The sequence below is a fragment of the Barbus barbus genome (genome assembly GCF_936440315.1).
Source record: "Barbus barbus genome assembly, chromosome: 26".
Taxonomy (NCBI): domain Eukaryota; kingdom Metazoa; phylum Chordata; class Actinopteri; order Cypriniformes; family Cyprinidae; genus Barbus; species Barbus barbus.
In genome coordinates, this window is record NC_136754.1 from 6,621,948 (window position 1) to 6,645,931 (window position 23,984).

The following is a 23,984-nucleotide window of genomic DNA, read 5'->3' on the forward strand; positions in this document are numbered from 1 at the left end:
TGGGAGATCAGCTTGCTAACCAGCTAAAGCATATGAACACCAGCTGGGAGACCAGTTTGAATCACCTAAGACCAGGAAAGCAGCTTAACCTATACTTCAAGATGGTTTCAGAAAGGTATAGCTACTCAAAAATAATACAATGAAAACTTTTATCACTACGTTGGTTTCTTCCTCTCTCTTTCTTCCAAATTCTTAACTGTAGTATTATGTAAATTACAAATTACTTTACATGTACAGTTAAGTATAGTTAATCAGTTTTGCTGGGTGCATTCGAGCTGTTTTGACTTTTGTAGTCAGAAGTAATATATTTTGTATATTTGAATGATCTAACAAGAGTGTGTCAACTTCAAGCTGTTTGAGCGCTAGAATGTGCTGCATCATGCGTTTGGCACAAACAGATAGACATGGAAAATTCCACAGTATATGAGCGCGCGCTCTACAGCTCGCCAACTCGGTTTCTGTACGACACTGTCATCTAGTGGACGTTCAACAGCAAGAGCTTAAAATTATATATTTTTTATGTTTCTAGTAATTAAACCAAATGTTAGTAATATCTTTGTTAAATATATATTTAAAATCTCAATTGTTACTATTATTATTACGAACATTTGTCAAATCCAATTTGGCCAAACCCCTTTCATTGCATAAACGTTCGAAAGTTAAAGTCAGAGCCGTTGAGATTTCCCAGAGGTAAACTAATGCGTTAAAATTCCAAAAACTCCTGTAATTTCCTCAACTTCCTGGCGAATGTGCTTGAGGAACACTGAAATGAATGCGCTTCAGAACTGCTCCGTGACACGCTTTACTTCCACATTCCTCGAGACATTCCTCAGTTCCTATGGAAGCCTATGGGAGTGTTGCAACTCTGTTTCTCAACGGCTCTGGTTTAAATTAAAGTATTATCGAGTCTGCGTATGACGCTATTCTACAGATGTTCTTTTAGAACCTTACTGACGCAACTGTTTGAACACGTTTCTTAAGCACAGACGCGGGCAACGCCTCAGTTTGGAGAAAACGAAAGTCAAGCAGTTCTATATGTCTCTACGCAGCAAAATGGCAGAATCCAGTGTTCCATGGTCTCGGGAAGAATTTAACTGTTCAATCTGTCTGGATTTACTGAAGGATCCAGTGGCCCTTACCTGTGGACACAGTTACTGTATGAGCTGTATTACAGGATGCTGGGATCAGGATGATCAGAAGAGAGTCTACAGCTGTCCTCAGTGCAGACAGACCTTCACTCCAAGACCAGTTTTAGGTAAAAACACCATCCTGACTGAAGTGGTGAAGAAACTCAAGACAGTAAAACTACAAGATGTTCGTCCTGCTCAGTGTTACTCTGGATCTGGAGATGTGGAGTGTGATGTCTGTACTGGGGACAAAAATAAAGCCGTCAAGTCCTGCCTGGACTGTCTGAACTCTTATTGTCAAAATCATCTTGAACAACATCAGACTTTCTTCAGAGGTAAGAGACACAATCTAATGGACGCCACTGGACGACTGCAGGAGATGATCTGCCCTCAACATGATAAACTGCTGGAGATTTTCTGTCGTACTGATCAGCAGTGTATATGTTATCCTTGTATAATGGATGAACACAAAAACCATGAGACTGTGTCAGCTGCAGCAGAGAGGACTGAGAAACAGGTATGAACCGATATTTATCTCATATCACGAAGGATAGCTAGTTACTTGTTTTTAGCATGCAGTATGATTCAGATTCATGATTATTTGTTATTCCTACAGAGACAGTTGGGAGAGATGCAAAGAAAATACCAGCAGAGAATCCAGGAGAGACAGAAGGAGCTTGATGAGCTGAGAGAGGCTGTAGAGTCTAACAAGGTGAGTTTTGAGCAGAAGAACAACTGCTGGCTGCTGAAGAGCTGTTTGAGACTCAGCAATTTACTCAATATTTTTTTCTGATTATTCTGACAGTAAATTAATGCAATATAATTTAACTAGCGATGTGTGGTAATGATGCTTCTTACGTCCATTTCGGAGCACCAGAGGGCAAACATTTCAGCTGACAGCTCAGGCATTTAAGTGGAACTGAAATGAGGCATCCAAATCTGCGTTCTGATTCAGCCCCGTACTTACCAGTTATATAGGGGGTTTCAGTACCCTAGTTAGGACTCTCCTCCAGTCAGTCAGTGAGGAGCCAGTGCTGGAGCTCTTTCAGTCCCACTGAAGCCCACTGTGGGGAACAGGCTGTGAGGCAGCAGTAAGAGCTGAGTGAATGGACTGATTCTAATGCTTCTCTCTCTGTGTGTCCTAACAGCGCTCTGCACAGGCAGCAGTGGAGGACAGTGAGAGGATCTTTACTGATCTGATCCGCTGCATTGAGAGAAGCCGCTCTGAGGTGACACAGCTGATCAGAGATCAGGAAAGGGCTGCAGTGAGTAGAGCTGAAGAACAACTGAAGCGACTGGAGCAGGAGATTGAAGATCTGAGGAGGAGAGACACTGAGCTGGAGCAGCTTTCACACACAGACGATCACATCCACTTCCTCCAGGTAACAGAGATCTGATGAACAGGACAGTGGTCTTTAGGAAGAGAAGAACATGTTTTACAGAGATTGTGTTTCTATCAAATGTTTGTGTCTTTAGCTGGTGTTTCTATTGTGTCTGTGTAGAGTTTCCAGTCTCTCTCTGTTCCTCCTGGATCTACAGACTCACCCAGCATCACTGTCAGTTCTTGTCTCTCTTTTGATGATGTTGGTAAAACTCTTTCTCATCTGAGCAAGAAACTGGAGCATATCTGCAGAGAGGAGATAGAGAAGATAGCTGGTAGAGGTAAAATACTACACTTTCCTATTATGACATTCAGATATTGCTATGCTTTGTATATACCAAATATTAAGTTATTACATGATACAGTATGCATTATCTAATAACTTAATATTTGGTATATACAAAGCATATAAATATCTGAATGTCACATGGTTTTGATAGTTTCTCTTTATACAGTATGTGGATTATGACACAGATCTGTTGGTTTCCATAGAAACATATATTGAGATCATTCCTACCTCTGAACCCAAGACCAGGGAGGAGTTCCTTCAATGTAAATCTCTCTGAACAAGTTTTAACCTGCTCTATATTAAAATAGTATATTCTAAAATACATAACACTATGAACACAAACATCAGTTCATGAATAAAGATTCTTATTTCACATTAGACTTTATTCAAATCCGTTGTACAGTCAAACCAAAATTTATTCAGACACCTTCAACATTTCTCACATTTTCACAGTTTATCCGCTATAGTTAAGAAAATGGTAATAAAATATGACAAGAACTCAGAGTTAAACTGTGTCAGAACAAATTCATCTTGATAATGTCAGATAACTTTGATAGAAAGGTATGTAATGAATTAGTTTGAATAGCTGTCAGCTCTCAACTGTTAAATTTAATTACACAATTAGATAATACCAATTTAGGTCAACCAATTACCAAGCAATGCTTAATTTTGTTCAGTCTGTGGTGTAAAAAGTTTGCATTAGCGATTTAAGAAATATATTTAAGCAAAGTGATGTTTTATTAACAAATTTTGGGAGGAGCACGCGCAGATAATTAACACGGCCAATTCATTATCAGCAATTAAACCACCTATCCAATCAGCACGAGGGAGAATCCCTATAAATAACCAAGCAGTCTTACCGTCATTATCTCTCGTCTTCCAACATCCCTCCACCACCCCGACTCCTCACCTTCAGCTGGTTCCTACCCCAGCACGGGGAGGAGCACTCAGGGGGGGAGCACTCTGGGTCCGGGCTAAATGCCGAGCTCAGCTCGTACCCTCTCCCCGGTCGAGGGGAGTACCCCGGGCTCGGGAATGATTACCGAGCTCGGAGCCCTCCCCCTGGACAGCACGCCAAATACGCATAAACTTGCTCTGTTATTATTATATGTAAGTGTGAACTCGTGAAACATGGTCAGGTCAAAGTGTCTGAATAATTTTGGTCCCAAATTTGTATCAATTTTACTGGTAGTCCACTGTATGAAGAAGTTTTGGGTATGTCACAGCTTACTTTATTATGCTATCCTCACTTACATGAATGAACTATAGTGTCCTGCACCCACTAGTAAAAAACAAAATCAAAAATGATATCTGGTGTCTGAATAATATTTGGTTTGACCGTATACCTTCATTACTGAGTCAGTTTATTTTACCACACACCAGCTTACAGTTTGTCTACAACTTTCTACTAAAACAAACTTTATGGACTCCCATATATATGGATTTTTTTTTTTAAATTCTAATTATTGTCAATAATAACGATTAATCATACACTTATTTATTTATTTTGGTGTCTTAGCTCAGTATTTTAGTCTAATTATTATGGATAATAATGATAAATCATACACTTAATTTATTTTTATTTTGGTGTCTTAGATCAAACATATATCACCATTGATATATATATATATTATTTATGAGTTTTAAGATACAAATTAAACCTCTTGCAGATGAAGTAGATGATGATGATTATTATTATAATGATATTCTGTTTTCTCAAGATAACAGCTATGTTGCTTCCATATTTTTAGAAATAATAATGATTTTTATTATTGTTGTAATTGATTAAATTATATGGGCTTATACACTTACAATAAACATGGAATTATGCACCACAACGAGAATTGAAAAAAATAAAGATAGTTTTTATATCCTATTTTAAAAACCTTCTCTGTGGACTCTGTTTGCTTCCAAATGTTTGGAAATAATATTATTAGTATATTTGTAGCAGTAGCCAACAATACATTGTATGGTTCAAAATTATTGATTTTTCTTTTATGCCAAAAATCATTGGAATGTTAAGAAAAGATCATGTTCCATGAAGATATGTTGTAAATTTCCTACCGTAAATATATCAAAACTTAATATTTTGACTTCATTTGGACAACTTTTTATTGGTAACGTTTTACAATATGGTTGTCCTTTTTGACAGCAGTTTTTACATTTTGTGTAGTGTTTATTTATAAATATACTACTGTCCATTTTAATTTCTAATGCATTGATGTTACTATGTAGACATGAACATTAACTATGATTAATTCAAATTGTACCCTTTTTTCTGTCAAATAATGCATTTTGGTGTATATTTGTGCATGTAGCTGCCACAGGAGACATGCCCGCATATCAGATCCGCTCCCCGTCATCACGGTTCCCACCAGGCGTCGTTATGGCAGCGTCACCGGGGGCCATGCACAGCCCACAGCAGAATACAGAGGAGGCCACACGCAAGAGAGTAGTCCGCCTGATGAAGAACAGGTACACACACACCTGAGTCATGTGCTTCAACTAATGGACTGATGTGCATGTTCGCATCTGACCTTTTATTTGCATGTTGCAGGGAGGCAGCGCGTGAGTGTAGCAGAAAGAAGAAAGAATACGTGAAGTGCTTGGAGAATCGTGTCGTTGTGCTGGAAAACCAGAATAAGACTCTCATAGAGGAGCTCAAAGCTCTTAAAGACATCTACTGCCACAAACCAGAATAACCCTCACAAACGCTGCGCAAGGACTGTGTGATTCACACACTACCTGTCTCTTCTCTTCTTCTGTTGCATCGCCTGGATTTTAGCGTGTTTTGTTCATTTGTTTGGCCAAATGCTTTTTATAAGAAGTTGCTAATGTTGCTTTGAGGATGCTCCTCACACACACACACACACTTACATTTTAAAATGGGTGTATACTATTGCTGTTCTCTGTGTTTTGAAAAAAAATGGAACTCTTAATTGATTTGTGTGGAAAAATATGTTTTTCTTTTTTAGATTGAAATCAGAGCAAGCAAAGGAAAGGCATAAGCAGCCATGTTAACTGGCTACACACTGCACACATAAACTTGGTGTTAAGCTAATTTTTGGTATGTACAGAATTTAGCAGTAAATCTAAAGAAAATACACTGTAAACCCATTTGAAGCCACATAAAATGATGGATTAATAGCAGCGACAATCTATTCAGTAAACCTGACTGACTCTACAAAGCGATTAATTACATTTTGCATTTAAATTTGGTCCTTTTTCTCATTTAAATTAGATTTCAATCAAGTTTGTACATTTCAATTTGAATTTTGTAATTTGTGGTTCTTAAAAAAGAAAACATTTAATGTAGTACCCCAGAAATCACTATATTTTTAGTATAGAGTCACAACTTTAGTTAATGCTGTTTATGTGTGCAGTGTTAAATGCCTAATTGTTAAAACGCAACACTTTCCACTGATTTTTATTTTTTATGTAAATGAAATTATGTGCATTAGATCATGGATGAATGTAACGGTGACTTAAAACTTTGTGAAGAAACATGACAATGTTGACGCAAGTGTTTAAACGGATAATACACACAAAAATGGACAGTTTGTATGCTGTATGCGTTTCTTTCTTCTGTTGTACACAAAAGATGACATTTTAAAAAATGTCAATTTTTTTTTGTTTTTTTGACCATACAATGCAAGTCAGAGGGGTCCAGTGTTGTTTTGGACCTCGCTGTCTTACATTGTGTAGACATAACCAGTTCTTCAAAATACCTTCTTTTGTTTTCTGCAGAAGAAATTCATACAGGTTTGGAAATTACATGAGGGTGAGTAAATGATGAGAATGTTAATTTTATAGGTGAACTGTCCCTTTAAGACCACTCCTAACTCCCTTTATTATTATAATACTACAGATTTTTCATTTAGCACTCATTTATTCAGTTTGTAGAATAAGCACAACTATGTAATTTGCTTCGTCTCTTGGTAAAATTAAGTCATTTTGTTTTACTATACCATCTCAATATGCAGAGACAAACTCTAAATGAACCATTTGTAGGTTGATTGCTCTGTTTGTTTGAGCATGGCAACATTGGCTCAACCAGTTGAGTGGTTTTGAGGCGGATCTATCTGTTTGTTAATGAAAGACGGGGGGGAGTGTTTTGGAAACCTGTTTGAACATGTTTATTATTTTTTTCAAATCCAATTTGTCAAGCTAGAGGCAGGGAAATTACTCTTGCTTAATTTATTTGTGCTTCAGTTCATATAACGTGAGGAACAGCACATGACTTTTGCATGAACAAAGGAAAAAGGTGTAAGATTATGAATTGTGAACACGATACTTATAGGTGGATGTCACAAATGTTGCTTTTGATGTAATATTGTATATTATTTTAAATCTCAGTAATTTGTATTTCATTGTTTATGATGGTAGAACAGTATTGTGAAAGAAAAGAGGCTTTTGTGAGTAATAAGAATGCAGATTCTCTAAATCAGACAAGTGTTATTAACTGAACAGAATTCCTCATATTTCAGCTGTTAGGATGCCGGTGTGTGTGTGTGTGTATCTTCTGTTTTCTCAGACTATGCTAGTCAACTTTATCTTCACTTACAGCCAATCACATTTCTGTGTTTCTATGATGTACTATTCTATGAAGTCTGGGCAGAAAATGGATTTGGTTTAATATTTAAATAGCTTATGTTTTCAATTAATCTCTCAATTAGACTGATGATAATATAACAGATTGTATGCCCTGCCCTTTTTTAACACTGTACAGAATGCTGATATCTATTTTTAATAAAATATTTTTGTAAATGTATATGATCTTCCTACATGGTCAGACCTTAATTTTGAGAAGCATTATTAATTGTGTGTAGACTGCCTAAAAAATTGTATCTAGATATGAGCTAAACCAAAGTCTAAATATTACAACCTGGTCTGTTGGCTGATGGGCGTTAGGTACTTTTCAACTAGTCAAGCTGGGAGATCAGCTTGCTAACCAGCTAAAGCATATGAACACCAGCTGGGAGACCAGTTTGAATCACCTAAGACCAGGAAAGCAGCTTAACCTATACTTCAAGATGGTTTCAGAAAGGTATAGCTACTCAAAAATAATACAATGAAAACTTTTATCACTACGTTGGTTTCTTCCTCTCTCTTTCTTCCAAATTCTTAACTGTAGTATTATGTTAATTACAAATTACTTTACATGTACAGTTAAGTATAGTTAATCAGTTTTGCTGGGTGCATTCGAGCTGTTTTGACTTTTGTAGTCAGAAGTAATATATTTTGTATATTTGAATGATCTAACAAGAGTGTGTCAACTTCAAGCTGTTTGAGCGCTAGAATGTGCTGCATCATGCGTTTGGCACAAACAGATAGACATGGAAAATTCCACAGTATATGAGCGCGCGCTCTACAGCTCGCCAACTCGGTTTCTGTACGACACTGTCATCTAGTGGACGTTCAACAGCAAGAGCTTAAAATTATATATTTTTTATGTTTCTAGTAATTAAACCAAATGTTAGTAATATCTTTGTTAAATATATATTTAAAATCTCAATTTTTTTTATTTTATTATTACGAACATTTGTCAAATCCAATTTTGCAAAACCCCTTTCATTCATTGCATAAACGTTCGAAAGTTAAAGTCAGAGCCGTTGAGATTTCCCAGAGGTAAACTAATGCGTTAAAATTCCAAAAACTGCTGTAATTTCCTCAATTTTCTGGCGAATGTGCTTGAGGAACACTGAAATGAATGGCCTTCAGAACTGCTCCGTGACACGCTTTACTTCCACATTCCTCGAGACATTCCTCAGTTCCTATGGAAGCCTATGGGAGTGTCGCAACTGTTTCTCAACGGCGCTGGTTTAAATTAAAGTATTATCGAGTCTGCGTATGACGCTATTCTACAGATGTTCTTTTAGAACCTTACTGACGCAACTGTTTGAACACGTTTCTTAAGCACAGACGCGGGCAACTCCACAGCTTGGAGAAAACGAAAGTCAAGCAGTTCTATATAGCCCCTTTCACACTGCACGTTGGTCCCGGAAAATTGCCGGAGTGCCTTCTGTGTGAACGCAACCACGACCTAGTAACATTGCCGGGTTCTGTCCCGGAATCAATCCCGGAACGAAAGCCGGAGCCAGCCAATGCCGTAACGGATGTGTCGTAGTGATGACGTAGTTATCGTGCGACTCTACTCTTTTCAATAATACCGCCCTGCAGTGCCAGAGGGACTAGTCTGTGTTGTAAACTCGGAGAGCGGTAAATAACAAAATAAAATACTAAAATAAACAAAAACGTGCGCAAACTGGAATGCAGCAGAGACCACGGAGCTCCTCAGTATCCGTGCTGAAGCCGAGATCGTTCTGAGTGGAACGGTACGTGATGCTGTAGTCTACGAACAAATAAAAAACAAAATGGAACAGCGTGGTTTCTCGAGAGGGAAATCGCAAATAATAAGCAAGCTGAAGTCTTTGCGCAAGAAATTCCACCAAGTGCTGGATCACAACGGAAAGAGCGGCAGCGGAAGATTAGACTGGCCTTTCTACGATTTATGTTACAATATATGGGGAACAAGCCACTCGGCTAAACCAGTAGCGTTACTGGGCAGTATGGACTTGTCTTCGCGTAGGAGCGAGGAACACGAGTCGTCAGAAGAACAGGCTAATTCTGTCGTAGTTGCCGCACCTTGTACCGTGGTGTCCACAGTTTCTTCCAGCCCGGAGACCGTGGAAGACATGTAACGTTACAGACAAAGCAATTCAGGTGAGTTACATAACCTTAAGCTATTGTGTTCCTTGCTGGAAACATTGTAAAAAGCTTTCTGTACTATGTTTGGGTCCCCAAATATCATTGTGTTTATGCATTAAGCCAAGTTTAGGTGTTTACACTGCCTGTTGCCTTTACTTTGTACCTTGCCTGCCATGTATCACGTTTAACTCAGGTTAATAAACCACATTGTGCTTTGTCTTTTCAGAATCCCCTCAACCACTTCCTGCAAAGAAGGCCAGAAAACGCCAGTCCAGGAGTGACTTTATTGTTAAAGAGGCTTTTTTGAAATGGACAGGGACTTTGAGGAGAGGGAACATGTTCGTTTGGAAGAGCAGAGGGAGTATGAGAAGCGACTGAGGAGGGAGGCGAGTCAAGCAAGAGAGGAAGAGCTGGCAAAGCAGATGGCGATGCTGCGTGAGCTACAGGAGACCCAAAACCATTTTCTGGGCGAAATTCTACGCCGTATGCCAGCACCAGCACCCTGTCAAAATCATCTTGAACAACATGGGACTTTCTTCAGAGGTAAGAGACACAATCTAATGGACGCCACTGGACAACTGCAGGAGATGATCTGCCCTCAACATGATAAACTGCTGGAGATTTACTGTCGTACTGATCAGCAGTGTATATGTTATTTGTGTATGTTAGATGAACACAAAAACCATGACACTGTGTCAGCTGCAGCAGAGAGGACTGAGAAACAGGTATGAACCGATATTTATCTCATATCACGAAGGATAGCTATTTACTTGTTTTTAGCATGCAGTATGCTTCAGATTCATGATTTGTTATTCCTACAGAGACCTTTGGGAGAGATGCAAAGAAAATACCAGCAGAGAATCCAGGAGAGACAGTAGGAGCTCGATGAGCTGAGAGAGGCTGTAGAGTCTCACAAGGTGAGTTTTGAGCAGAAGAACAACTGCTGGCTGCTGAAGAGCTGTTTGAGACTCAGCAATTTACTCAATATTTTTTTCTGATTATTCTGACAGTAAATGAATGCAATATAATTTAACTAGTGATGTGTGGTAATGATGCTTCTTACGTCCATTTCGGAGCACCAGAGGGCAAACATTTCAGCTGACAGCTCAGGCATTTAAGTGGAACTGAAATGAGGCACCGAAATCTGCGTTCTGATTCAGCCCCGTACATACCAGTTAAATAGGGGGTTTCGGTACCCTAGTTAGGACTCTCCTCCAGTCAGTCAGTGAGGAGCCAGTGCTGGAGCTCTTTCAGTCCCACTGAAGCCCACTGTGGGGAACAGGCTGTGTGAGGCAGCAGTAAGAGCTGAGTGAATGGACTGATTCTGATGCTTCTCACTCTGTGTGTCCTAACAGCGCTCTGCACAGGCAGCATTGGAGGACAGTGAGAGGATCTTTACTGATCTGATCCGCTGCATTGAGAGAAGCCGCTCTGAGTTGACACAGCTGATCAGAGATCAGGAAAAGGCTGCAGTGAGTAGAGCTGAAGAACAACTGAAGCAAATGGAGAAAGAGATTGAAGATCTGAGGAGGAGAGACACTGAGCTGGAGCAGCTTTCACACGTAGACGATCACATCCTCTTCCTCCAGGTAATAGAGATCTGATGAACAGGACAGTGGTCTTTGGGAAGGGAAGAGCATGTTTTACAGAGAGTGTTTCTATCAAATGTTTGTGTCTTTAGCTGGTGTTTCTCTTGTGTCTTTGTGTCTGTGTAGCGTTTGCAGTCTCTCTCTGTTCCTCCTGGATCTACAGACTCACCCAGCATCACTGTCAGTTCTTGTCTCTCTTTTGATGATGTTGGTAAAACTCTTTCTCATCTGAGCAAGAAACTGGAGCATATCTGCAGAGAGGAGATAGAGAAGATAGCTGGTAGAGGTAAAATACTACACTTTCCTATTATGAGAAAAATAGGTAATACGCACTGTATCATGCAATAACTTAATATTTGGTATATACAAAGCATATCAATGTCTGAATGTCACATGGTTTTGATAGTTTCTCTTTATACAGTATGTGGATTATAACACAGATCTGTTGGTTTCCATAGAAACATATATTGAGATCATTCCTACCTCTGAACCCAAGACCAGGGAGGAGTTCCTTCAATGTAAGTCTCTCTGAACAAGTTTTAACCTGCTCTATATTAAAATTGCAGAATAAAGTCATATAAAATTATATTCTAAAATACATAACACTATGAAGTTCATGAATAAAGATTCTTATTTCACATTAGACTTTATTCAAATCCGCTGTACAATCAAACCAAAATTTATTCAGACACCTTCAACATTTCTCACATTTTACCACACACCAGCTTACAGTTTGTCTACAACTTTCTACTAACAAGGTAAAACAAGTAATTGTTTTTTATTTTAATGATTGAAATTTGATAATTTACATATGGATTGTATGCTCTATCTCCATTAGATTCTCATCATCAACTCACTCTGGATTTAAACCCAGTGAATAAAAAGCTCCACCTGTCTGAGATGAACAGAGTGATTGAATACGCTGACACAGTCCATCTATATCCAGATCATCCAGACAGATTTGACTATTGGGAGCAGGTGTTGTGTAGAGAGAGTGTGTGGACGCTGTTACTGGGAGGTGGAGTGGAGTGGTGTGGTGGATATATCAGTGTCATATAAAAGCATCAGCAGGAAAGGACAGGCTGATGAGTGTAGATTTGGATTTAATGATCAGTCTTGGTGTTTATCTTGCTCTGACTACAGCTGCTCATTCTGGCACAGTCACACAGGCACTAAACTCCCTGTTGTCTCCATCTCCTCTAGAATAGGAGTGTATGTGGATCACAGTGCAGGAACTCTGTCCTTCTACAGCGTCTCTGACACAATGACCCTCATTCACAGAGTCCAGACCACATTCACTCAGCCTCTCTATGCTGGGTTTGAGTTTAGTCCAGTATGTAATAGCGTATCAAAAGTTAAACTACGTAAATTATAAATACGATACTACTTGATTCTACAAATAAAATACCTTATTAAAGTTTGAGCTTCATAATAAACCAGCGACTTTGACAATGATATATTTTACTTTCTAATAAATAAATCAACACTGATCATTGCTCATGGAAAAAAAAAAACTTGCCCAATTTCTGAAAAACATATCTTCTGATATGTTTTCACGATGACTGTTGAGTATAAGAAAGGAATGATTATTAAAATTGACTTTGACAGTAACACAAATAATATCAGGCTATATACACTGTGTATGTTCAGGTCTTCAGAGACTGACAGAATTTCACATTCAATAGCCCACGGTGTACATTGTTATAAAATGAGTTTTATAAAAACACTTGGACTAAGTTGAAGTGACTTATACCCAGCTGTATCGCCCTGCAAGTTTCTAGGTTTCACACATGTATTCTATATGTGTTCTATTTCAGTAAAATGTGTTCATTTGATCAAGACAATTTCTGTAAATTTTCCAAGAGACACCAAAATTGTAATAGTTAACAAGCAAGCTAGAGCTTATTGGTCTACTTTGTTGATCGGTATCATTAAGTCAAAATACATTTTGCTTGATTAGTTTTGATTAGAGTCATAAAACCTCAGTGTATGTTGTGTATTTTCACATTGTGAGTGTGTGTTTCTGTTGATGTGTTCTATTTTACCACAGAAAGCACTGTAACTAAAGGATTTATTAAAGGATCCAGTGGCCATTCCCTGTGGACACAGTTACTGTATGAACTGTATTACAGGTTACTGGGATCAGAAGCGAGTCTACAGCTGTCCTCAGTGCAGACAGACCTTCACTCCAAGACCGAACACGGTGAACAAACTTCTCTGTTTGTCTGAGAGGAACAGAGTGATTACTTGCACTAATAAACTGCAGCATCTCTGACACAATGACCCTCATTCACAGAGTCCAGACCACATTCACTCACCCTCTCTATGCTGGGTTCAATTTCAATGCATTATCTGTATTCTCTTCTAGAACAGAATCAAAGGTTAAACTGTGATTTAAAAATATAGATGATTCAGTGATTCAGCAAATAAACTGCATATTAGAAGTGTGAGCTCCAAAATAAATTGGCAACTGTAAGATGTTCTGAAGTCTGCTGAAATGACACATGCCAGATTTCTGAATAAACAAATAATGATTGTAGAGTATAAGAGCTAAATGTATGAATATCAATGACAGTCACCAATGACAGTAGCAGTCCAATCAATAATAATACTGTCTTCACACAAGATTGATGAAATGTATAATTTGACACATTAAGTTATTCATTACTATATGTGTTGTATTTCAGTAAAATGTAGTCCTTGATTTATTTTCAAATGGGCAGGACAAATGTACAATCATTTCTCTCAGATTTGGTATGTAAGAGCAATTTAAGTTAATTTATTTTATCTATATAGTTTCTGTAAATTTTGCAACAGAAGGTTTTGAAATATACCTATATTGTAAAATACAGCAAACTAGCACTTATTCTACTCTGTTAACCAATATCTACAGGTTATACAAGGCAAATATGAATATGAAATCATAATAATCAAGTGTAAGTAGTACAGTATGAATAAAAGTATAATTATTTCTCCAGCAGATATTTTACTTTATCAGCTTTTAATAGGAGTCATGAAAGTTCTCTGAATGTTGTGTATTTTCACATTGTGAGTGTGTTTTTCTCCTGATGTATTTTGTTTCACCACAGGAAACACTCGTGAGTATGGTTCACTTATTAAAGAGCAACTCTCTAAATTGTCTCATTCTTGTCTATATTGCAAATATTATTTAAATCTGGACCATGAAGAATACTCACTTCTGAGGGCACATGACATTTTAACTTAAAGGGATTGTTCAATAATGACATTTCTGTCATCATTTACTTGTTCCAAACCTGTTTGAGTTTCTTTCTTCTGTTGGACTCAAAATATGATATTTTGAATAAAGTTGGTAACAACCACTACACACTTTTGTAGTATTTTTTTTCCATACTATGGAAATCAGTGGCTACTGTCAACTGTCCAACAATGACACTAACATTAAATAATGTGGAAACATGCATGTTTTTTCTTCTGTTCTGTGGAAAACAGTTTTCAATGAATCTGTTGGCATATTTTCATCCGTTAACACAATCCCAATCTTAGCATGAATTTAACAGTAATTACACAGTTACACATAATATTTACTGTTTATGTAATGTTGTATATTAACTATTATTAAAAACATAGTATTTTTAACATTAATTATGGGACTCTAAATATTTTGAAAACTATATAAACATTTACTTAACAAATATTCCAAAATATTATTGGAATAGACAGCCAATTCTGTCATTTTTAGACATATTTTAAAATAACTTTTAATAGTTAACTACATTTTACATGCAGTTCCCCTAATCTCCTTCACTCAGCATGTTTCTTTGACTGTTATTGTTCACACCGACCGCTAGGTGGCAGAGTTGCTACTTGAATATAAACGGAGCAACTAGAGCACAAATATGCACCTGTTTTGTGGATAAAAAGCCGCTTAACTGGTTGTTCATTCGTGTGTCATGATTTCATCGTGCTAGTTCAGATTAAGGTAGTTCTTGTCGAAATAAATACCGAATGACTTTCCAATTCTGGTGTTTTGCTCCGCTGGAATGAATGTTCAACGGAAAGGCCTCAAAACACAGGCGTACCCGTTTCTATAGCAACGCATAACACACGCGAGCAAGTCATGGTCCGCAGTAAGTGCTTTATTCCTAACATATATATTTTTTAATTTATTCCTATAATAAAGCAGTTATTGTATTATATGCCTCTTTAAATAAATGATAATTATTCCTAAATAAACTGTTTTATAAAAAAAAAGTGTAAAATGCTTTCGCGGTTTAGCTCTTGGTAAACTAATACTCTCTCTCCCTTGTTTTGTGATCAGTCAGCGAGGATCTGATCCGCCGCAGAGCAGAACACAATAATGGGGAGATCTTCTCCCTGGAGGAGGTTTCCCTCCATCAGCAGGACATCGAGAGGATCGAGCATATCGACAAGTGGTGCAGAGACCTCAAAATCCTCTACTTACAGAGCAACCTCATCCCTAAGATAGGTAAGCAGACATTCCTGTATATCAGTGCAAAAACAACCAATAAATGCATGGCCATTTTTATTGCTTTGAACTCTGTTTATGCAGAAAATGTGGGCAGACTAAAGAAGCTGGAGTATCTAAATCTGGCACTGAATAACATAGAAGTCATCGAGAATTTAGAAGGTGATTGTTTTAATAAATTGCTTTTCATTTGTGCATCGCATATGAACACATTGCTAACTGTTTCAGTTTTTGTGTAAACGCATATATAGGATATATAAATATATTATTATTATTTCTTTTATGCTAAATTGCCTGTGATGCCCCTCTTTTGTAACTTGCCTTGTATAAAATTAAACAAAAATAAAAGAAAACATAAAAGTAAAGCAAGTGATATCTGCAATTTCTCAAAGTCAGATATTATATTATTATATTACCAATTATTATAGTATCAATGAGATACTAATGCAGTTTTTATTATTATTGTGAATTTTGTTAGTTTTAGTAATTTTGTGAATTTCTATGCATTAGTTTTTTAAACATGTCTGTATGGTTTTTAGTTTTTTTTTTCAGTTTTAGCTCGAGTTATCTTGGTACATCAAGTTAAACTAAATGAAAATGAGAGATGTTTCCTTTGCAAGTTAACGCTTACTTTATTTCAAGTAACAAAAATGTTTTTTATGGTTTTAGTTGAATTATAATGAACTAATTAATTATTTTTTTTTGAGCCATTTAAGTATCTTTTAACCAACTGGTCCAATGATTCAATTCTGAACACTAGAAAATGTTCAAATGCTTAATTTTACCAGTATATGTGTTCATCATTTGAAAATTAATAGCTCTTTTTTTGTGAAATGTTTTGCTTGAAAAGTGTGGTGTAAAATAGGTATTTCATTATTTTGTTGCAAATATACTGTATTACAGCTCTAACCAGGCTTGATTTTTGTGTGAATAAGTTCAGTGTATGCATGGAACTGTATAAAATATATGTGTGTATTTGTGTGTAGGCTGTGAGAGCTTACAGAAACTAGACCTGACGGTGAATTTTGTGGGTAAGCTGAGCAGTGTGGAGTCTCTGAAGCAGAACCTTCATCTCAGAGAGCTCTACCTGGTGGGAAACCCCTGTGCTGAATTTCACGGATACAGACAGTATGTGGTGGCATGTCTGCCTCAACTACGGGTACTGCACAGAGACACACATAGAGAGACATTTTTAGCCTTGTGCTATTTATGAACGATTGTCTTTTGTGCTTTGCAGTGGTTGGATGGGAAAGAAATTGGGCGAAGTGAGCGCATTCAGGCCCTGCAGGAACTGGATGCAGTGAGGAGTCGTGTTTTAGAACAGGAGGCGGATTATACAGAGAAAAGAGAAGAACAGAAAAGAAGTGGTTTGAAAGAGACAACAGAAAAGCAGGAGGATCCTCAAATAAATCAGTGAGTGTCTTTAAGATAGCTGAAGTTTGAATAACTGAATTAATAGAACTAAAAGACAATTTAGGTGGAACTTAAATAGATTGCACGCTGAAATTGATCTTTTTTGCAAGGTTTTACACAGGTTTTATACCGATACACCCCAAAACTACCTTTTGAAAAGTTTTGAAGGTTCTTGGAAAGCTACATTCACAGAAAATTCCTCATAATATAATTTATTTTGAAGAAATGTCTGTGAATATGAACATACTATGGTGTATTGTAAAAAAAAGAGGTTTATCTGCTTTAAACCAGACCTGTGCATTTTTCCTTTGATAAGCTTTAACTGTGATTATTATTTCACACAGATTGCTCTCTGAGAGCCAAAATGGGACCCATCAGAATCCAGAATCAAGCTCCAAGGCTCACACAGACGCCGAGGATAAAGAGAAGGAATTTTGGGAAAAGCCGTGCCCATTCACACCAGAATCCAGACTAGAGACCCATCGCCATCTGGAGGACAAAAGGAGGGCCAAAGAGAAAAAGAGGTACTAGCCAACTTAGAAAAAGAGGACTGAAATCATTGTAATGGTATCTATAGCTAAATATCCCCGTGATGCCCCCGTGATCTTTACATTTTTATGAGATAAAGGAGAGAAAGACATTAAGCTTTTGCATGTTTTTTTCTGTAAACAGCTTTACTTACTGCAGTCAGTTCTGTGTTTCTACAGAGAGAAGCCTAAAAACAAAACACTCAGAACTCTGATCAACGCAGATGGACGAGTGCTGAACATCAACGAGCCCAAGTACACACACAAAAACGCACATACACACACTACTCCTGTGTAGCCATACAGTATGTCAGTCCAGTCCACTTTGCATATTATTCTAGCTAAGGACCACCCCCACTTTAGGAAGAAATGATCTGACAGAAAGATATTTTCTTTTACTTGCTGCTTTTACTTGGGCAGAATAATGTGCAAAGTGGACCTGAATTTATGCCAACAGTGAAAAGTCTGGCTACATGAGACTAGGGCTAGCAAGACAGTCATATTAGCACAAGTGATAACACGAGTCTATTTATAGTGAGAAACAGGGAATCAACAAAAGGTAAGATGGCTGAACTAGGTCACAGGAGAGATACAGTATATCATACACCAACAGTGCCTCACTCCAACCAGAGATACAAATGATACATACTCAAACATTACAGTACCAGCTTGATTTCGGAAATACTTATTTCATGTGATCTCTACCTCAAAGGTTGGACTTCAGTCTCACTGAGGATGAGAACAACTGCATGCTTTTGGATTTACATGTTTACAGGTACAGACACACTCATTCACTCACGCTGGTTCTTGTCTTCAGCACAAAATGATCAAGTCGTGATTTATCAGTATACTTTCTTTCTTTCTTTGGGTAAACTTTGAGTGTATTTGGATGTCATTTAGTAACTTTTCTTCTAACAGCATCCAATCTCACATTGGTCTCTTCTGTGCCGTAGGCATATGGACACCTCACTGCTGGATGTGGATGTTCAGCCAACATATGTGAGAGTGACCGTCAAAGAAAAGGTAGACTATCCATCTCTCTCTCTCTCTCTCTCTCTCTCTCATCTGATGAGTTTGACCTTTAAAGCTGATTACCCAGCAGTAAATCTACACTCTTTATTCTGCCTCATTTCCTCACGAATCTGCCGCAGACCAGCACAAGTAACGGTTCTCGCCTCACCACACCATAGATGTTCGTGCATGTGTGTGTGACTGATCTCAGTATTGATGGATATGTGTTTATGACTAGTGATACTGTAGATCACTTTTACAGTGGCAAGTGCTTGAAACCCCACATTAATAAAAGTGTGTGTGTGTGCGCAGGTGTTCCAGCTGGTTTTGCCTGCAGAAGTGAAACCCGACAGCAGCACAGCACAGAGATCCCAAACCACCGGCCACCTGCTCCTCTTCCTGCCTCTGGTACAGCTCATTACACCTGAAACACACCTTTCAAACATCCTACTGATGTTTTTTAACATAGTTTTCATTCCAGTTTATTCCCACATTGACCATGTTGTGTAATAAAACCAAATTCAGAAAAGGTAAGATATCAGCTTGCATTTGACAAATAAAATCACTGATTTTGCTGATTAATTGTCAGTATGTGCAGCATGAATGTCAACAAGAGAAATCTTATTAAATATAATATCTGGTAAAATCATTCCCTTCAAAATAACTGCCATAATGTATGTGAAGTACTTTCTGAATGTTGATATGTCCTGCAGTCTGACATGCTGTCCTTTACATAAAACTATTCTTAAAAGTATTTTCTTATTTTTATCCATAGGCTTTTATAATCTGATATTAATAATGCTGCAAGGAAACTTGTATATTTTAACAATTCATTTGTCATGCCACCAGACATTTTAAAATAAATAAATATGTCAAAATAAGTCAAAAATATGATTGAAACTTACGCTAAATGTGAAAGAAATGGTGGGCATTTACAACACTTAAAATATAATTTTCTTATACATTTATGTTCACTGCTGTTCAAAAATTTGAGGTTGGTAAGATGTTTAATCATTTTTAAATTATTTTGTGCTCACCACAGCTACATTTGAGCAACAATACAGTAAAATAGTAATATTTCATTTAATAATGTTAAAAAATATATTTTTTTTATGTATGTTTATTATGTGTGTTTATGTATGTCAATTACCTACTTGAAGTGCAGAGAAACTGGAATTGGAACCTAACAAACTAAGTAATTGCTTTCTGATAGTGTAGTTGAATTATCAATCAATTTGCGATTTTTTTTCAAGGATAACTTTTTGTACACAAATCTAGACTGTGTAAAACCTGTCCTTAAAACCTGCTCTGATATATTTGTGTTTTTTGTAGGCACGTGGAGAGATTAAACCAAAGAAACCAACTGCCAGGCCGACCACTGTTAACAGTAACCAGAATACCAAGAATGAGACCAGGTAATTCAGTTGCAGTTCAGCTGCCTTCCTATGTGAACGTGTGTATACACGCACATTTGTTCATGTCTTAACAGTATGATCCTCCTGATACCTTGGTATTTGGTGGCCTTGGTGGGGGGGTCTGGGTTAGTTTTAAATACTGCTTCACAAATATACTTATCAGAATTCTGCTAAATATCTTTTGTATTCCAATAAAAAAAGAAAATCTATCATTCAGATGACATGAGGGTGAGTAAGATGGTGACAGTAGTTTAATTTCTGGTTGAACTATCCATTCAAGATGACAAAAATCAAAGTTGTGTCCTTGAGCACTCAACCGCAGGTCACTCCAGGGACGCTGAGCTTCAGGGGCTTTGGAGCTAAGTTTCCTAAAAGACTAAATTGCAGTATGTACACACATACAAGCTTATCTGCTTTATAATTGATCTCTCTTTATAAACCTCTCTCCCTTTCTCTCGTTTTCTCTCTGCAGTTTACAGCGGGAGGTCTTGTGCGGTCACTTTCACACTGAACAAGATCCCTTGTGTGTGTGCAGGCACCTCTAATGGGTCTTAATGCATGTTTGCATTAACCCGTGTGACTGTGGAATTAGTTTGTTGACTCAAAGGTTTTATTCCATTGTGCAACCGTGTGTCTGTGTGTGTCCTTCAGTCGGTTTATCAGCATAGTAAGTGAAAACTGGGGTATAACATTAAAGACCTAATAAAAATGCAAATAAGATGCAAATAAACCAATTACTGTTATTCCGCTCACAAACACAAACTCTTCTGCCCTGAGTCCATCCTGATGGATGACATCATCTGAACCTGATTACTCCTGACCTCCTGACACACAGGGAGGTCAGATGTTCTTGCTCTTATACACACACACACACATGCACGCTTGTGTTATTATTTACTGAGACCCTCAGGTCACACACACACAATAATGCACCTGCGTTTGTGTACCTGCCCCTGAGGAAATCAGTGCACTTTCTATAAACCATCTGTGTGTGTGATAATGTACCCGCTGAGGCACTGATTGGCTCGGAAAGTACAGTATAATCGCACGCTATCAGTAATTCAGAGTCCAATCAGGTTTCAGCTGCCGCACTAATTACATTTTTAGTGATTCATTCTTAAAGCATGAGCGAGGCGGAAGCGGAGATAAAAAGAGTGACTCTAAAACTGTACTATAAATAATATGCTATGTATTATTAGTGTTATTGTGTAGAGTCAAAGAGTTCACCAGAAATCATTAGATTCCCATCCTAGCACAAAGTCTAAATAAAGCCCTGCTGTGTGTTGAAGTCACAAGCCTTTCGGTTTGAGTCTACAAGAAGTCAGGGCTGATTTATCTGCTATCAAGATTGGTAGGGTTAGCCATCATACTGGGATTTGTGTTTCTGTGTAAGAGGCAGAAAGCTGTAGCGCCCGCAATACTGTTCTGTTGGGGAGGCCTGCGGTACAACATGCTGTAGTGGATTAATGGACATTTATCAGCTTACATCACTGCTTAGTGCTTGTCAAGCAATGACTAAACATGGTTTCCATTGGCTTTTACTTTCTTAATCTGCACAGAGGATCCATAATGAGCCATTAAATGAATTAATTAGGGACTTTAAGCAAACAGCTGCTGATAGAATGACAACGGCATTCTGCAAAAAAAAAGTTCTATTGCGCATACGTGATTAACTTCTACTTTGTCACGTTGTACTGTAGTTGTCTACAGGAGAATAGCTCTTTTAGGTAACAGATTAGGTAACATTGTTTTATGGGAATTAATCACAGTTGGTTATGATTTAAGGTAGGGGATAATCAAATCTGGCTCGCAAGATCCACTTTCCTGCAGAGTTTAGCTCTAACCCTAATCAAACACACCTGAGCATGCTAATCAATGTCTTCAGGATCATTAGAAAATCACAGGTAGGTGAGTTTGATCAAGGTTGGAGCTAAACTCTTAAAGTGGATCTCGCGAGCCAGATTTGAGTATCACTGATTTAAAGGGATAGATGACCCAAAAATGAAAATTCTGTCATTAATTACTCACCCTCATGTCGTTCCAAACCGATAAGACCTTTGTTCATCTTCAGAACACAAATTAAGATATTTTTGATGAAATCCGAGAGCTTTCTGACCCTGCATAGACAGCAACGAAACTACCACGTTCAAGGCCAAGAAAGGGTGATACAAGATTTACGTTGGGGGTTATGATTACATTGTCACATTGTTTCTATATTTTGTGATAATGACCAGCTGACTGCAAAATATTCCTTATTTATTATTATTTTAACCTGCCCATACTGCATATTATGTGTGAATTTTGTGAATATTATGTGTTTTCAAAATATCTCATACAGGTTTGGAACGAGAGTAAATGATGACTGAATTATCAATTTTGGGTGGACTATCCCTTTAAGATTATGAAGTCTTTTAAGTTAAAGTTTATGAAAAACGTTTTTCTTTAAAATAGGTTCACAGATGAATCATGCACAGTAAAAATTAAGACATTTATTCAGAAATTAGAGTCAAATGTGTCATTAGGGTGCGTCTTGGTGGTGGATGTGGTTTGGCAAAGAGCAGGTGGGAGAAACTGACTTTGATTTAGCAGAAATTGTGCTGACTGAACAGTTAGACTAGAGTTATAGACTAATAAATTCTTAAAGCGCAACAAAACGGCAATCTCAGTCAGATCTGTCTCTCTGCAGGCCAGCACCAGGGCGTGAATTATTGGAGGTGGATCCCGGTCTGGCTGGGAGTCTGGCCAACATTGTTCCCAAAGGAAAGGAGTCTTCCCACAAGCCCCTGCAGCTCTCCCAGCCTCACCAGCGCTGTGGCGTCGAGGAGAGGCCCGTGTCAAAGGACTTTGTGGACGATCCTGAAGTGCCTCCTCTTATGTGAGCGAGACCGAAAGAGAGAGAATATGCCATGATATGGCACAGCAAGAGAGAATAAGCATCATCACACTCTCTGCTGAGCTTGTGGAAGTGTGTGTGTGATGAAATAATGTGAGATATATTTAGTTCTCTTCATTAGACGTATAGTTAAACAGATGAGTACTTGTCAGTCTCATTAAAGCTTGCTGAATATTTCACTGCTACACATCTTTCACTTTCAGTTTGTTCTCTCTCTATCACACACGCACACACAGATACTCATTTATTGACTTACAGGCATGCCTGTCTGATATAAAGAGGAGGTGTCTCTAATGCCGAGTCTACTCCGGATGTGGGCATCATGTCGGGACAAAACTAAATGGCTCCCATTAAAATCAATGAAGCTGTCCCCAATGGAAATTCCTGTTTTGTTTAGTTTTTTTATTCAGTTGATAAGACACTCTTTGTATTTTTGATGTGCTGCACAAATTATTTTCCCTTGAAATTATTTTGTTTACCAACATCATATGTGTAAAATGTATTGTTATGAATTTTAGTTGTTATATGTTCTACTTTTGATGGTTCCATCAAAACCAGCTTTTGATGTTTCTGGCCTCTGACCTATTATTTGAAATCATCATTTGTTTCTACTACAAGTTGTCGTAGCAATAAAATTGTGTAAATTATTTTGTCTTTCTAAAACACCTTCAGGCCATACAAAGACACCTCCTTTATTTCTATAGTGCTTTATGCAATACAGATTGTTTCAACGCAGCTTCACAGTAATATTAAACGGATAGTTCACCCAAAAATGAAAATCTGACGTTTATCTGCTTACCCCCAGGGCATCCAAGATGTAGGTGACGTTGTTTCTTCAGTAGAACACAAACGGAGATTTTTAACTCAAACCGTTGCAGTCTGTCAGTCATATAATGGCAGTCAATGGGACCCACGGGTTTGAGAGCCAAAAAAACATACACAGACAAAACCAAATTAAACCCTGTGGCTCGTGACGATACATTGACGTCTAAAGACACAAAATGATCGGCCTGTGCAAGAAACTGAACAGTATTTATATAATTTTTTACCTCTGATCCACCGCAATGTCCAGCTGTCTTGAGCGTGTTCACAACATCCGGTGTGTGATGCGTTAACGTGCTATGGCATAGTATATGCATATGCAGAAGCGATCTTCTTCTTCT

The 23,984-nt window shown here is 37.8% G+C and overlaps 2 protein-coding genes and 1 pseudogene across 4 annotated transcripts; all 3 read left to right on the forward strand.

Annotated features, from left to right (window-relative positions):
- Positions 1 to 915: 915 nt before the first annotated feature.
- On the forward strand, positions 916 to 12,609 carry LOC306845788 (E3 ubiquitin/ISG15 ligase TRIM25-like; annotated as a pseudogene). Its single transcript, XR_013786002.1, has 11 exons — positions 916 to 1,644; positions 1,744 to 1,839; positions 2,276 to 2,509; positions 2,630 to 2,789; positions 3,001 to 3,060; positions 5,116 to 5,272; positions 5,355 to 5,496; positions 10,861 to 11,094; positions 11,221 to 11,380; positions 11,553 to 11,612; positions 11,933 to 12,609. The product of XR_013786002.1 is annotated as an E3 ubiquitin/ISG15 ligase TRIM25-like (transcript).
- LOC306846670 (tripartite motif-containing protein 16-like) lies at positions 9,474 to 10,999 on the forward strand. Of its 2 annotated transcripts, XM_079380215.1 has the most exons (5): positions 9,474 to 9,520; positions 9,732 to 10,048; positions 10,175 to 10,230; positions 10,327 to 10,422; positions 10,861 to 10,999. In XM_079380215.1, the coding sequence occupies exons 2-4, from the start codon at positions 9,814 to 9,816 to the stop codon at positions 10,381 to 10,383; spliced, it is 348 nt and encodes a 115-aa protein (XP_079236341.1). In that variant the 5' UTR covers positions 9,474 to 9,520; positions 9,732 to 9,813; the 3' UTR covers positions 10,384 to 10,422; positions 10,861 to 10,999. The 2 variants fall into 2 exon arrangements, with proteins under 2 accessions (XP_079236341.1, XP_079236340.1); XM_079380214.1 differs by having other exon boundaries at positions 9,732 to 10,230.
- Positions 12,610 to 14,929: 2,320 nt separating the features above from the next.
- LOC306846662 (dynein axonemal assembly factor 11-like) lies at positions 14,930 to 23,589 on the forward strand. The gene is made up of 12 exons (XM_079380199.1): positions 14,930 to 15,203; positions 15,395 to 15,562; positions 15,647 to 15,724; positions 16,549 to 16,721; positions 16,800 to 16,975; positions 17,320 to 17,499; positions 17,683 to 17,757; positions 18,215 to 18,277; positions 18,456 to 18,525; positions 18,826 to 18,921; positions 19,846 to 19,928; positions 22,615 to 23,589. The coding sequence occupies exons 1-12, from the start codon at positions 15,194 to 15,196 to the stop codon at positions 22,805 to 22,807; spliced, it is 1,365 nt and encodes a 454-aa protein (XP_079236325.1). The 5' UTR covers positions 14,930 to 15,193; the 3' UTR covers positions 22,808 to 23,589.
- Positions 23,590 to 23,984: the final 395 nt, after the last annotated feature.